This window comes from Ostrinia nubilalis, chromosome 2 (assembly GCF_963855985.1).
Source record: "Ostrinia nubilalis chromosome 2, ilOstNubi1.1, whole genome shotgun sequence".
Classification (NCBI taxonomy): domain Eukaryota; kingdom Metazoa; phylum Arthropoda; class Insecta; order Lepidoptera; family Crambidae; genus Ostrinia; species Ostrinia nubilalis.
Genome location: NC_087089.1, coordinates 4,358,170 through 4,373,192, shown reverse-complemented (window position 1 = coordinate 4,373,192; position 15,023 = coordinate 4,358,170). Strand labels below are relative to the sequence as shown.

The 15,023-nt window shown below is 43.0% G+C and overlaps 1 protein-coding gene across 1 annotated transcript in view; it reads left to right on the top strand.

The window, feature by feature from the left end:
- Positions 1-15,023, top strand: part of LOC135078229 (E3 ubiquitin-protein ligase UBR4) — an 88,549-nt gene that overhangs the window by 1,924 nt on the left and 71,602 nt on the right. The window contains exons 5-25 of the mRNA XM_063972824.1: positions 223-494; positions 695-858; positions 889-1,032; positions 1,317-1,452; positions 1,993-2,115; positions 2,360-2,502; positions 3,081-3,282; positions 3,939-4,098; positions 4,612-4,778; positions 6,207-6,372; positions 7,106-7,284; positions 8,093-8,249; positions 8,733-8,836; positions 8,922-9,065; positions 9,159-9,374; positions 9,722-9,909; positions 11,776-11,956; positions 12,302-12,407; positions 12,528-12,681; positions 13,078-13,303; positions 14,195-14,413. Coding sequence (XP_063828894.1) covers positions 223-494; positions 695-858; positions 889-1,032; positions 1,317-1,452; positions 1,993-2,115; positions 2,360-2,502; positions 3,081-3,282; positions 3,939-4,098; positions 4,612-4,778; positions 6,207-6,372; positions 7,106-7,284; positions 8,093-8,249; positions 8,733-8,836; positions 8,922-9,065; positions 9,159-9,374; positions 9,722-9,909; positions 11,776-11,956; positions 12,302-12,407; positions 12,528-12,681; positions 13,078-13,303; positions 14,195-14,413 — 3,551 coding nt within the window. The remainder of the gene's footprint in view (positions 1-222; positions 495-694; positions 859-888; positions 1,033-1,316; positions 1,453-1,992; positions 2,116-2,359; positions 2,503-3,080; positions 3,283-3,938; positions 4,099-4,611; positions 4,779-6,206; positions 6,373-7,105; positions 7,285-8,092; positions 8,250-8,732; positions 8,837-8,921; positions 9,066-9,158; positions 9,375-9,721; positions 9,910-11,775; positions 11,957-12,301; positions 12,408-12,527; positions 12,682-13,077; positions 13,304-14,194; positions 14,414-15,023) is intronic.

Here is a 15,023-nt window from a genome sequence, read left to right as displayed (position 1 = left end):
GAGACTATTGGTGTGACAATTAGAACAATTATTTATTTAAAGCTTCAATGTAAATATTTAGTTAATTGGTTCAGTGGTCTAAAATTCATTTCACCTTGCAATGAAAGATATTGTTATTTTCTATATTAAGTATGAATATTGCAATATGTAAATACTTACCATTGCATTTGTTTTTACAATAGTCAATTTATATTTGTACTACACCTTCTCATTACATTGTAGACTCCCAAACGACGAAATCCTCGGTCATACCGAGCCCGATCACATCATTGGCGTCTCAAGCCACGACAACTGAGAAGCAGCCGCCATCAAATGCCCAGAGGCGTTCCGACGCGTTGCTAGAACAACTGACGACCCCGCTGCGTAACCCCGTGGGTTCGGTGGCGACACCGCAGGCGCCGTCGGCTACGGCCGTCCTGTCGCCGGGAAGTAAAGACAGCTTGGAGAGCGCTAAGGATGGGAATAACACACAACATGCCCTTATTGATATGAAGGTTAGTCAAAATTTAAATCTTGTAACTTGAGCACAATTTTTGTTGAAATACAGTACAGCTGTGTTGTACAGCTAAACTGTCTGACATCAGCCTAGTTCCCTGATTTGGCTGTATAAAAAAAAGAACTCATTGCTTTGACAATGTCCCAATTCTTCTTCCCTTCATCTAGAGCAGTTCTTTAACATTTCTTTTATCTACAGAAATGGGTAGCATCAACATGCAGCTCGCTACTGATGGAGTTACGCGCCGGCTCCGTGTTGCTGAATGTGAGCGCGTCGCTGCCGTGCCTGCAGCGCTACCTGAACCGCTGGCAGAGCGCCAAGGAGACCGCTATGGCGCCCCAGTTCAACTCCGACGCGTCGCTGTGAGTAGTGTTGTGTTGATGGGTCACTAGCGGCTCCCTACTGATGGAGTTACGTCCCGGCTCCGTGTTGCTGAATGTGAGCGCGTCGCTGCCGTGCCTGCAGCGCTACCTGAACCGCTGGCAGAGCGCCAAGGAGACCGCTATGGCGCCCCAGTTCAACTCCGACGCGTCGCTGTGAGTAGTGTTGTGTTAATGGGTCACTAGCGGCTCCCTACTGATGGAGTGACGCGCCGGCTCCGTGTTGCTGAATGTGAGCGCGTCGCTGCTGTCCCTTTACTCATTATTTAGTGAACTTGCTTAAGATGTCATCATAGCTTTAGTCATTCCGCGTCGTTTTCAACAACTTACCGCCAACTTCAACTTATTTCCTTTTAAGGTAAAAAAAATATCTATCCAATTATTCTTAATTAGACTTCTTTGTTAGGCAAAATATCTTAAACTTTATTTTTTCGTACCAGGCTCCATTTCCTTGTGAACGAAGTACACGTATGCCGGCTGGCGTTGTCTCTGCCGTGCCTTGAGCCGCTTACATCTGACCGCATCGCTACGCTAAGTGACGTCAGCGCTGCCTGGCTTCTGTGTGCCACTGCCCAGGTAAGGCTCTGACAAGTACAATGCAGTTTATGGCTTGTAAGTTTACTTACACCCGTATTCATAAACGATGCTTGCTTAAGTGAAGCAGCAACGCTATGCGAAGTCGAACGCACAGCGTTGAATAGAGCTTTGTGATTGGTTCGTGTGTGTCACTCCGCCATTCAAGTTTTGTCTATGAATAGGTTTTTGGGACCCTGTGCGTCCACGCGCTGTGAGACCTCATAGTAATGTTTATGAATACGGGTGTTAGATAATAAGCCATCATTAGGCCATTTAGTCTCCACTGCAGAAGGATGACCCGATCTACCAGAAGCAAATACTGGATTTGGCCCACACTGCTCACACTAGCTAGATAATAAGGTCTGGAAAAATCTCACCAAGGGGTACACATACACTCACTAAAAATTAACAAAATTGTTTCACGTAATTTTAATGGACGCCTCCTAAGCCATAATGACGAGATGTTAGCTGATAATGATTTTTTATCTTAGTTGGAGAGAACTTCTGATGGCTATTATACTCTGTTTTGTTTTTGAACAGGCTTCCCTTCATCCAAAAGACGAAGAAAGTGAACAACAAACGGCTACATTGGTTGAGAGCGCACTCAGCCTCTATAACTCTGTTGGCGAGATATTCAAGCAATCCACTCGCGCTGGAGGATACGTAAGTTTCTTTTCTTTTACTGATATGATTAATAAAACATGCATTTAACGGTGCTTATTCATAAAGATACAAGAAATTAAATTGAAGATTCTCCCATTAAAGGGGTGACGGTTGCCACTCCCGTTTGTTTGGTTTATGTCAATAAAAATTAACATACAACATGTGGGCTAAGTATCGGAAGTCCCAACACTAGATTATCCTAAAAATGAGTAAATTTATTGCAAATGTGTCTTTTTGTTATTAGGTATACCAAAACCATCTCATGATCGGTGGGTGGGTGTTGCTTTGTGGGCTTCACCACGCGCTGGCAGGCGCTCCTTGCCCTACGACTGCGCCTGGAAAGAGCCCCGCTAAGGTTCCTTCGAGGCCCTACAATTTGACTAAAATGTAAGTTATTGATAAGCCTGTTGAATGTTGATATCAAAATGTGTATGTGTAAGATTTAATCTCGCTAGAGACTGGTGATTTGCAAGTGCAGCGTGAGACGTTCATCTACAAGGCTGACAGCTGATTTTATAAAGGTTGCAGGAAGGCGCTAGATACAGGCCGCTACCAACCGGAAAATCATTGGGGAGGCCTGTTCAGTAATGGACCTCTTGTGGCTGAATCGATGATGATGCCTATGTCGATCTGTTACTATTTTGGCAGATTATGTAAATCAGTCTTTCCCAAAGTGGGCGATAACGCCCCCTTGTGGGCGCTGCAGGCTTAAAGGGGGGCGGTAAGAGACCCCGGAAAAAAATCGGGGCATTGTGTAGAGGCTTGGGAGGCGATTTATAATATCATCTACTAGGAGGACTCTTAGACACCGACTTGACTACAAAAATGGGGGCGCTAAAAAAGAATTTATTCTCAAAGTGGGCAGTAGACAAAATAAGTCTGGGAACCACTGATGTAAATCAATCGTATTGGTTGGGTTGCTCTAGATTTTAAAGACCTTATACGTTCATTGTATCTTTATTCAGGCAACAAGGTCTCGGCGTAGTATGGGTGGCCCTTGGCGGCAAGTGCCTCTCGTGGGTCGGCGCCTTACTATCTGACGCGCGTCTCGAAGCGTTGAGCAGCGGCGACGGCTCGCAGGCCACTCCCGCGCCGCTGCACATCCTGGCGCAGCACACGGCGCACCAACGGGAGCTGCGGCTCGCTTCTGCCGCGCCGCTGCATCAGGTTAGAGCTAAAGCCTGGCCCGTGAGCACGCAGAATCCCGTCCAATGACCCCAAGCTACCCATCCCTATCGCTCGCGCGTAATTATGTTGCTGTCGCGACTGTGCGACGGGCGCCCGCAGTGAGTGTGCGAGCGAAAGGGATGGGTAGCTTGGGGTCATTGGACGGGATTCTACGTGCTCACGGACCAAGCTTTAGCTAGAGTCACGATCGACAGCAGCTGCGGGTATGAAGGGAGGGAGGACTTGTTCACATAGATGAATCTTCATTCAGTGCCCATACGCATTTTTTATTCCTATCACATGTGCCAAGATGTTTGCACACATGTGTGTACAGATCTTTGCACACAAGTGTGTACAGATCTTTGTATAGTTTGACACACGTTTCGTAAATATTTTTGGAACATTTTTTACAAATATAGCACATTATAAACTAGTAAATAGTATCTAAATATTTGCAAATAATGTATGAGTATTTATAGTTTGCATCCTTTGATACACGCCAAAAATCTCACACTCGAATGGCATAAGAATGAGAAATATTTGCACAAATATTTGCGCAAACACCTTGGCACTTGTCTTTGACCGACATTACCAGATTTTCATTGGAATCAAATGAAGAATTTCCATTTCTAATACAATACTTTATTGTCCAACAGTTGTTAGTGGCCCTGGGCGTAGTGTGCTACCGCAAGGCCACGAACCTGAAGCGAGCGGTGGTGCAGAAGCAACACCAGGACGCCGACCCCGACCGCTCCGACTCCACCGTCTACTTCCAGGACATGATACTGTGCTCGGAAGACTCGGAGACAGATGATGGTTAGTGCATCTTTGATAAGTTATTTGATTTTTAGTACACAATACTGACGGTCACGTTTCGGTTTAACCAGCGTTTGACGTCCACCCACAAGGTAGACCAACGACCTCATAAAGTTAGCAGGAAGGCGCTGGATGCAAGCCGCTACCAACCGTTTAATATGGAAATCATTGGTGGAGGCCTATTTTCAGCAGTGGTAGTCCTTTGGCTGAAATGATGATGATGAATACTTGATACCCTGTTGGTAGTTTTAGAAATAAATTTAATAACACTCACTTTTTACGAACATTAAAACTCGATTCAATGTCAACTATAGATAGAGTCTTTTGATTGGAGAAATTTCAATATTTAGACAACAGGATAGAATCTATGATTGAGTCTATCTGGGATTGCATCGAATTTAGAGCGTTATTTTGCAATAACGACCTCAGTCTCCTTTTATTCATTGAAGAGACACAAAACACACCAACGATGATGATTTCAAATTTTGATAATTTTCTTTCTTGTATCAACAGACAGCGAACCCCTCTTCGGGTTATGGTTCGAATCGACCCTCGTGGCGCCAGATATTACTGACAATAGCGGACTAGTCCGCGCAGCCGCCAGCGACAGTCAAGACGCGAGTGATGCGCCCACGCGCACTCACCAGGCCATAGTGCCGGATAAAGCTGAGCCGTATTCCGTGAGTAATAAATTCAAATTTGCTGCACCTGATGTCGTGCCCTGAGTGCCCAAGCAACTGCACTCAGGAGGATTTGATGAGTGCTGCTGACAACGCCACTCTTGTGGCGGAGTTTTGGGCTGACACTGTGTAGGTTTGTTGTCGACACGAAAAGAAGAAGAATTCAAATTTAAATAGTTTATTCAGTACATAGGCCCTTTCCAGGGCACTTATACACGTCCCAAATATAGCTTGCCCTACCACCACTTCGGGACAACATATGGGCTGGTGCTGAGAAGTAGTGGCGGAAGAAACACAGTCACCTTTGTCAGTATATCAATAAGTTTTATTACTGTTCGGGAGTAGTATTGTTAGAATTGAATAGAACATTCCCTACAATATGGTCGAGTGAAGCGATGGCTGGTTCACACGTCATGTCTGTGAACAGGCGCTGCCTTCGGGGACTGGTCAAGACAAGATGTACCTACCTTAAATTTTTTAACATAACAATTAACAATCAACTTAGACAGTGGCACGGCACTAAATATAAGTATATACAATATATTTAAAACTACCACACGGTTTTGTTATGGTGCCTTGCTTTTCTCTCTAGAGTTTTCTTGCCTTGTCTCCTAAATAGTTTTATATCTGGCACTTAGCCAGAAGGATATCTTAGACTTGTCATGCTCACTAAAATGTCTCTGGGGTAGTGGCGTGTGAGGCGGGTCGTTACATTCCCTATAATATGGTCGAGTGAAGCGATGGCTGGTTCACACGTCATGTCTGTGAACAGGCGCTGCCTTCGGGGACTGGTCAAGGAAAGATAAACCTGACATAAAATATATGTATCAAAACGCAACAATTAACCTAGAAATTAGCACGGCACTAAAGAAATATATTCAAAACTGCCACGCGGTCTCGTGCTAGATGGGCGTCTTAAAGGCCACCTTCTATCAACGGGAGCGCGTGGTAAGTAACTTGCTTCTGAATGTATATAACTTCCTACTTTTTTATATTTTTTTATATTTTTAAACCGGCAGACAGTGGTGACTGAGTTTGTTGCGGCGCTTCTTCTCAGCACTTGCCAAATGTTTGTCTCGAAGCGCTGGTAGGGCAAAAAAAGAATGAGACATGTATAGGCTCCTTAAGAGCATTTGACGATTTGCAAGAACTAATTTAATTAGTCTAAACAAATAAAGATGATTTTGATTTTGATCGACATTCGTGGCGCTCGACACGGTCAACAGCTGACTAGTCCGCGCCAGAGGGTTTTGTGCTCGTACACTCTCAACCAGATTCTTATTCATAAATGGTCCTATTAACCAATATAAAAAAAATATTGTCGCTTAGAATCTTTAACAGCCTCACGGCATGTCTGTTTCTGTCGCTCGCTCGAGTTATTCTTAGTTTAGTGCCTAGTTTTAATTGGGTATTGAATGTTTGTTCCAGTACATAACACTGGCTACGGAAGTTTTCACCCTGCTTACTGAAGAAATCATCAGTGAGGGCGCAGAGCGTCTCGGCTCTGGCTCGCTGCAGCTACACGAAGCGCATCAGGCGCTACTGGCCGCGCTCGCGAAAGACCTGGACCGAGAGACAGCGAGGACCGATACCGGTATGTTCTGTGACGTCACAAGTGCGTAGATAGTGAGGACTCGGCGGTAATACCACAGAATAATAATAAGTACTACGTACAGAAGTTTTACTTCGCGAAGGTATTTAAAAAAATGTATGCTCAATGTCATTAACAATATGGTGTAATTTTGCTTGTCTCAAGAGTCAAGCACCATTTTGTTGACAAACGTCAGTGATCGGCACTGCGCCGAAACTATAGGGCTGACTTCGGTAAAATGATGTGACGTGAGGTGCCAAACTGCAGAAAATGGCGGAGGAAATACATGATTTAGCATGAATTATCATGAATAATATTAACTACTTATTTACCTCTCAGTGTCTTGAGGCAACTTAAAAAAGTACATTCTGTGTTTTTATTATTATTTAGGCAGTTAAATACTGCACAGTATTTAGTATGTACACCATTTTCTTTATTTTCTTCCATCATACACAAGAATACGCGTGCGTGATTCAATGTTCGCTCGTATGTGAGGCCTTGTCGAATAGTATCCTGTAGGTGGGCCATCGTGCGTGTTTTGTTTTCGATGTAAACTCGCGGAGATGAACAGGCCTGCTACTACCAACTGTTTATCTCACACTTGAATGAATTTTATAAATATTAAACCATGGGTGTACCCAGCTCTTACAGCGTTTACCAACGTATGTAGCGGTAAGCTTATGTGTTAAGCTATCAAATGGAACAATTTTTACACGATTCTTATTATTTTTACCAGGCACAATCTCATCCTGCTTCGGCGCGCGTCTAGGCGGCCTCTACGGGTCATTCAGTGCCTCGCTTGTGCGCTACCTGCACAATTTAACAGGCGCTCCCGCATTCGCCTCGCTGCAACCAGCGTTACACCAGCAACTGGTCGCTGTCGGCTCTGACCGCACCAATATGACTCCGCTACAGGTAAACTTATACTGATAAACTAGCTTTCCGCCCGCGGCTTCGCCCGCGTGGAATTTTGTCTGTCACAGAAAAACTTTATCGCGCGCGTCCCTGTTTCAAAAACCGGGATAAAACTATCCTATGTTCTTTCCCGGGACTCAAACTATCTCTATGCCAAATTTCATCAAAATCGGTTGCGAGGTTTAAGCGGGAAAGCGTAACAGACAGACAGACAGACAGACAGAGTTACTTTCGCATTTATAATATTAGTTGGGATTGGTTTTTAATTGGTTAACAGAAAAATATTTTTATTTTCTCTCTGATATAAATTAACCTACTCATTCAATCCTTGCAATTAAAAAGAGACTTGCAACTTAGGAGACCAATGTATATCGACCATATTTATTTACCAAATTTTCAGCTGTTAGAATATTTATCAACGAGATTGCTGCCATGTACCTTTTTAATTATGAGCCTTCGATTTTTGGGCAAAATAAAAAGGAGGCTCGTAAATAAAAAGGTACATGGTAGCAATCCCTTTGATAACTATTCTAATGTTAGTAATAGTTTCAAACAAAATTCTCAGCTTCTATTGACAGGGAATTAGACTAGGGAATACTTAGTTATATCTGACGTCATACAAAATCTGCTTTATTTAGCTTCGTTAATCCTTCAAGCTCCGCGAATCTAGACACAATAGATAATCAATTGTTATGACATTAATTAATGCCGTCTGGGACTCAATCGGTTAAGCTGGCTAACAAGGCATGTTACAAGAGGTGCCTATCGCAGAATTTTCCAATTCAGTCTTTATTTCCTTTGTGTTTAGGTTGGACCTCGCGTGGTGAAGTTACTGGGAGGCATGGTCCTCAGCAAAGCGGCCGCTGAACGCGAGAATAGCATCCTAGCTATGTGGCATAAGATCGTCAACACGCTGCAGGAGTGCGCGCTCCAACCGCTGCCTTCACAGGACCACGATTATGAAGGTATGATCGCCTTGAAACACATTTAGCCTAGGCGCAGACCATCAACTTTAAGTTAGCCGATAGTTGGGCCCGATTTTAATATGTATGAAGAATCGGCCAAATCATTCGGTGTTATGTGCGCACATGCCCATACTAAGTAACTGCCGGACTAAACTACCAGCCGACAAAAAAACTGTGGTCTGCGCCTAGACTTAAGACACCCCGGAAACTACAGAACTTTAGTCGGCCGATACCAAATCGGTATAAACTATACGCACTTTCATACATGTTCATACTGATTGACAGCCGGGGCCAGTGATTTCTTAGTCCTTAGCCTCCCAATCATTGGGCCGACGATCTGGTTACCGTCACAGGTACCTGGATACGAGCAGGGCAGGACCAGTCCTTGTGTAAATCCCTGGGGGAAGCCTTTGTCTAGCAGTGGACGGCATCAAATTGAAACAACGAATATTAACAATGATAATTGTACTATTTATATTGCAGATCTGAATGTGGAGCATGCCCAACTTTTGGTGTACTTATTCCATTCGTTGACCCTCATGCAAAAGAAGTCTGTGCTACTTATGACGTCTAACGCTATTATCAAGGTATGAATGACTTGTTCTTATACATTATTTGAGTATACATTATTATTAAGCATGTTTTTATCTATACTTTGTTCTTTCTGTTCAGGTGGTAGAAACTTTGTCGATAAGCGATAGAAGACGAGCGACGAACTTGGCGCCTCACCAGTTGATGCTGACCACCAGACTGATGCTTCTCTTGGAGTATCTTATGAGACACTTGTACGATGCACCTCAAACTCTGCTGCAACAGGTATAAAGATGAAAATGCTATACCACTTATCCATGACTCAGAAGAAACGAAATAGTTTCTTAGACAAAGTCCTAACTACGTGTAACCTTTCAGATCGAATGGAACCTTGTCATAGCGCCCGGTCTCGCTCAGCCTTCGAACGATCCGAACACAAACGGTGCCAGGGTGATGACAGAAAACGGACAAATGAAAGCGCGCATCTACTGCGAAGTGCCGTACATCGAGCAAGCTTACAGAGAGCTGTCGCAAGACGAAAGCTCGATGAGACCCAAGTTCTACGCTCTGACTAATGCAGAGATCAACAACCAGGTAAGCTAATTGTAAAAATCGAGAACGGAACCTACAGTCTGTTGCATACTAAATTCCAGTGAGGACTATCGCTTTTGCATCACTAGGTTAAAGCCACTGGTGAAACATAAAGGTCTTGCAGTTACTCGCAACTAGTAAGCTCAAATTGGCTAGCTCAAATTTTTATTTATTTAAGGATAGTACGCAGCACAACATCAATTTAGGATACAATATGTTTTAGTAATTTTTAACACAGTTGTGAATCGAAAAAAAATAATTTTATTGCCTAGGAAAGATACTGTGTAAGTCTGTGTTTACTGGCACTTCACCGTCCCTCACCAAGATTTAACCACAACTTAAACTTGCAGGAGAACCCCAAATTCGACGGACTAGCATGCAACTTCGTGCTAGGCACACCGCACAAGCTGAAGTATCCTCTACTGCTGGACGCTTTGCTGGCTCTACTGAACTCGTCGTGTGTATGCGATAACCCGCTGTACCAAACGGCGCCGGCCGCCCTGGCTGCCGCTCATTACTGCTTCCAGACTGCTTGGAGGTTGGTAACGTTTTACAATATTTTCACTTTATTTAACCCTAGATCACTAAACATTCGTCTCTCAGTCGACCGGCACCCTGCGCATTTGGTATTTCGATATGTTCCCGTCATTTGGCCTCCCTGCTCTTCTTAGTACCTTCCGGAATTACTATTTAGAGACACGTGACCAAGTGACACGATTGCAACCCTATTAGTTCGGAAGATATTGACAATGAGGATCATTTCGATTTTTAGCTGTGAATGCAGATTTATAGGGCTAAGAAATCCTTAATACACAGTCCAAAAATTTTTGTTCTACGACAAAAATTGACGAAGTTATGGCCAAATTACTAAAAAAGTTCACTGACCGCCCGGCGCGGGGACGATGACGTCACTATATCCGATCCGAACGCTGCCGGCGTACTGCGTGGATAGAAAATATTTTTTTCTAGCCAAACTATCAGTTTTAGAGAAAAACTTGTAATGACATTTATTCATCTGAATAAAGTAAGCTATCGATAGGTAATTTTTAAAAATAGAAATTGTGTAAAATAACGCAAAAAATCCATACGCTCATACGATTCAATGGAACGCAGAGACGCGATTGGGGTCTCCTCGATGGTATATTTGGCGATTTATTCCAAATAAAGTGTTCATAAGTGTTGTTAGAGTCATATCTTCTTCCAAGTAAAATATAAAAATGTATAAGTATTAATACCCCCTCCCACCAAGGCCAGAAGCTGGGTAAGGCTTGCCCCTCCCCCCAGGCTATAAGCTGGGTATGATGACTTATCCCCCCCCCCAGGCCAGAAACTGGGTATTAGCATCATATTATGTATTATTATATTCAATACAAACAATCATTAAGTTACACTCACCCCAACCGCGTCTCCGCATTGCATCGAATCCTATGAAAATGTGGTTTTTGGACATAGCGATACTTATTTTTCACAATTTTTATTTTTAAAAATTACTGCTCGATAGGTTACTTTATTTTGATGAATAAATGTTATTACAAGTTTTTTTCTAAAACTGATAGTTTAGCTGGAAAAAAATATTTTCCATCCCAATAGTACGCCGGCTGCGCTCGATTCGGATATAATGACGTCACGCGGTCCTGCGTACGTTGACTTTTAGCGGCAAAAACGGCCTATGTTTATTACTTAATATCTTCGTAAGTAATGGTCCGATTTGGATAATTCAAAAAAAATATATCTTTCTTATGTCTTAAAGATTAACGTAGATACTAGTTTTATTGAATTTTCTACAACAGTACTGATCCTCATTGTTCGTCTCACAGTCGGATGTTTAGTAACAACGTAATTTTAAATTTTGTATTAAGTTCTAGTACATAAAAAAAAATAATTAAAGAAATCTTTGATATTGATAGTGCACCTTCGAGTTCAACTCAAGAACAAGTAAATAAAGTAAAAAAATACAGATTTTGTTCATATAAAAACGCAGGATGACCAAATGTTTTACCACTCTTGCAAAAATACCCATTTGAGGTGAGCTCGCGTTTCCAATGTAATATTAAATGCCAAAACTAATAAATATATTACTTTCTTGTTTTATAGATATAAAATATAATACTAACCCATACAGATTATCTTATTTGGTATTAGCGCAAATGTGCATCGTGGTTATATCACGGCAAAAAGTCGTTGTATAAACATCATAACGGAACATTCAGAAAAAGTATACAAGGCGACCAAATCTCGGGTAGCTCTCCAAGTAACATTTCAGATATTACACCTGACTACGAACAGAATCTATTTTTTTTGTATTTATGATCATTATTTTGACATCTACGAAGATCAGAATAAAATAGTTAAAATTGTTGAATTCTAATTCTATCAAGTAGTAAACTACCTACTTTCACCACAGGCTAGTTATCAGCATGCCGCCGGCCACTCCCCACATGGATAAGCTTCAAGCTGGCACGACGGCCGATCTTCCATCGCCGCTGCCTTTGCACGCAGTCATCTGGGCGCCGCGCGCAGACAACAAAAAGGTCTTCAACCCCTGGCTGAAGGACGCGCTCGTTAAACAGGGAATGTACACACAGGTAAGATATTGTTTAAGTAACTGGAACGAAATAATACATAACTAAGTCTGAAAAGTTGCGTACTAATGTTTTGCACTGAAGTGCACTGACTTGGACGAACTATGAACTGGCTATAGACGGAATGTGAAGCTAATGTACCATTGCTTCTTTACTTAGGCTGAGTTGCACTATTAAACTTTAACCGTAACTATAACGATAATCGATGTTTTTTGTAAGGAGTTTGACATATTTTTGACGTTTGTTAAAGTTAAAGTAAGATGGTGCAACCCAGCTTTAATATCGATTTATTCTTTGACAAATAAATGTATGATCAAGACAAGAATTAAAATTGTTTATTTGTTACAGTATGCTGAAAACTTGCTTGCCGGCGTAAGCGCGTCTTGTGACAATATGAAATACACCGCGTGGCTCGCATCAGAATCTATCAAGCACTTGAAAGCGAATATTACTAGTAAGTCAACTTTATTGTTCAACTATATCCTCTTTCAGAAACGTCACTTATTATCAAAAAGATATCCTTAGTTAAAACCTAATTCACGTCAGTATCTTAAATAGAAATTTATTTTTATAGCAAGTGGACTTCCTTCGCTCTTGGACGTGATATCGTGCGACTCGGCACTCGTGCGACTGAAGATGTGTCTTGCTGACACCACGGCTGCGACTGACGCCGCTCAGTTCATGCCTGACTTACTCGATCTTATGGACACGATGATCGAATGCTGTCGGTAAGTCATACATGTCAATTCTTGTGTTTTGTTTCGATCGTGACTGCTTCAAAAGAATACTGAAATATTGAGCTTGAATTGAGTTTTAAGCTGATATTGTATATTATTATGCAACATGAATGTTTAAAATAAGATTTTGTATAGTTACTAATCGGTGTATTTCAATAACACCGTCATCCGACATCGAGAAAAAAATCGCTACAGCTACCAGCGAGAGTTAACGCCACTGAAATCTTCCCTTTGGCCCCTATTGGTGGACATTGGGAAGAAATTTTTTTGCTATGTCCTTCGGCAATGAATATTGAAACCAAAAAGTTTCTCGTCCCTCACTTTTTGTTTTGTTTTCATCTGGATAGAATTTGTTCCCCAACATTAAAGTCTCAATTCATTTAACAGCGTTAGCGCCTCAGCGGATCTAGAAGGCGCTCCCGAATCCAGCAGCCAGGCGTTCTCGCCGGTGTGGCACGCGATACTTAAAGTCTGCGGCGGCTGGGGCGGCTGGAGCGAAGCCGACGGCGGCGGGCCTCCATTGTCCGCGTGGTTACGTGCTGACTTCTCGCGCCAGGCGGCCACAGCGCTCGACCACATGTCGTCCCCACCACCGCTGGCTTGCATCAACTTGGTGAGTCACTGATACTAGTATGGGCTCGGCTAGGGCGGCTAAAACGAGGCAGATGGTGGCGGTGCTCCACTGTCCGCATGGCTACGAGCTGACTTCTCGCGCCAGGCGGCCACAGCGCTCGACCACATGTCGTCACCTCCACCGCTGGCTTGCATCAACTTGGTGAGTCACTGATACGATCATGAGCTCGGCTAGGGCGGCTGAAACGAGGCAGATGGTGGCGGTCCTCCCCTGTCCGCGTGGTTACGTGCTGACTTCTCGCGCCAGGCGGCTACAGCGCTCGACCACATGTCCTCCCCACCACAGCTGGCTTGCATCAACTAGGTGAGTCACTGCTGACACCAGCGGGTGCGATTCAGAATCACTTATCACGTAGTCTCCGAATCACCGATCACAGATACACTTTTTGTCCGTTTATATGTAACTAGCTGACCCGGCGAACTTTGTTCCGCCTTAATGGCAATAAATAAGCAGACTTTTTTTTTAATTTCGAACGGGATAAAAAGTATCCTATGTCCTTCTCCTGGCTCTAAACTACCTCCCTGACAATTTTCAGCTAAATCGGTTCAGCCGTTCTTGAGTTATAAGTGGAGTAACTAACACGACTTTCTTTTATATATTATATAGATTCTCCCCGCCAGGAAGACACAAACTCGACGATGTCCTCCGGAATTAAATTATAGGGCTGCGAGTTATTGTTCTTCTAACTTAAACAAACATTCGTCTACGGTTTCGTCTCAGGCTATGACATGCTCTCGAGTGAGACACTCCGGTCTTGAGGGGACTCAATTCCCTCCTCCACTTGTTTTTATAGAGGTTTTCTCCTCGATCCACTATATAGGCCTTGTGCCACCCGTTTACCTATTTATTATCATCATTTTTATTCCACAGGCATTCTACGCGTCGCACATCATCCCATCAGAAAGCGCAGTTCTAAACCTGGTCTCCTCCCACTGCGAGCTGATCAGCGCCAACAGCAAGTACTCCATCGGGCCGTCGCTGATGATGCTGGCCTACTCCGCCGCGAAGCTCCTGGAGGTGGGCGCCGGCCGGCTGGCCGAGAGCCCGGAGCTGACGCAGAAGACGCTGGACCTGATCATACCGGCTCTGGTGAGTATGTTATTTCAGAGATTATCAGGTGTTAGCACTTGGTATGACACAAGCTGAAACGAGGACCTTTTTGCTGCTGCAACGCCGCCTAAGATTTTTCTGTTCGGTTTGGTTGGTGGTAGGGCTTGTTCTAAGTCCGTCTGGCTAGCTCTTACCTAAGTCTGTCGCCATAACAACAATGTTAACCCTTTCACGCATATGGGACACATTTGTCCCCGCATAGTTTTTACGATTTACAGTAATACTAGTTAAGTTAAACCCTTTGTAGTTAAATATTCTTAAATTTTATTATTATCTTTTATGTTGATGCGCTATAAATAATAAAAAACGCGATTCTTTGTGTAAAAAAATACTGGCACAAAATGTGAAAAAAAATTTCGTTCGACTTCAAAATTAAAAAATATTTTAATATTACTTAGCAGCTTTTTGCCCATTATTTTTCTTCCGATTTACATTCACTAATAAGTATAATTATCGTTTTATTGCATATTTTCGATTTTCTTCGTATGCATAATGAATATTATGTAAAAATCTGTATTGGGACACGGGTGTCCCTATGTGCGTCAAAGGCAACTTGGTTCTTACTAAGGATATTGTTTGCCTCGTTATA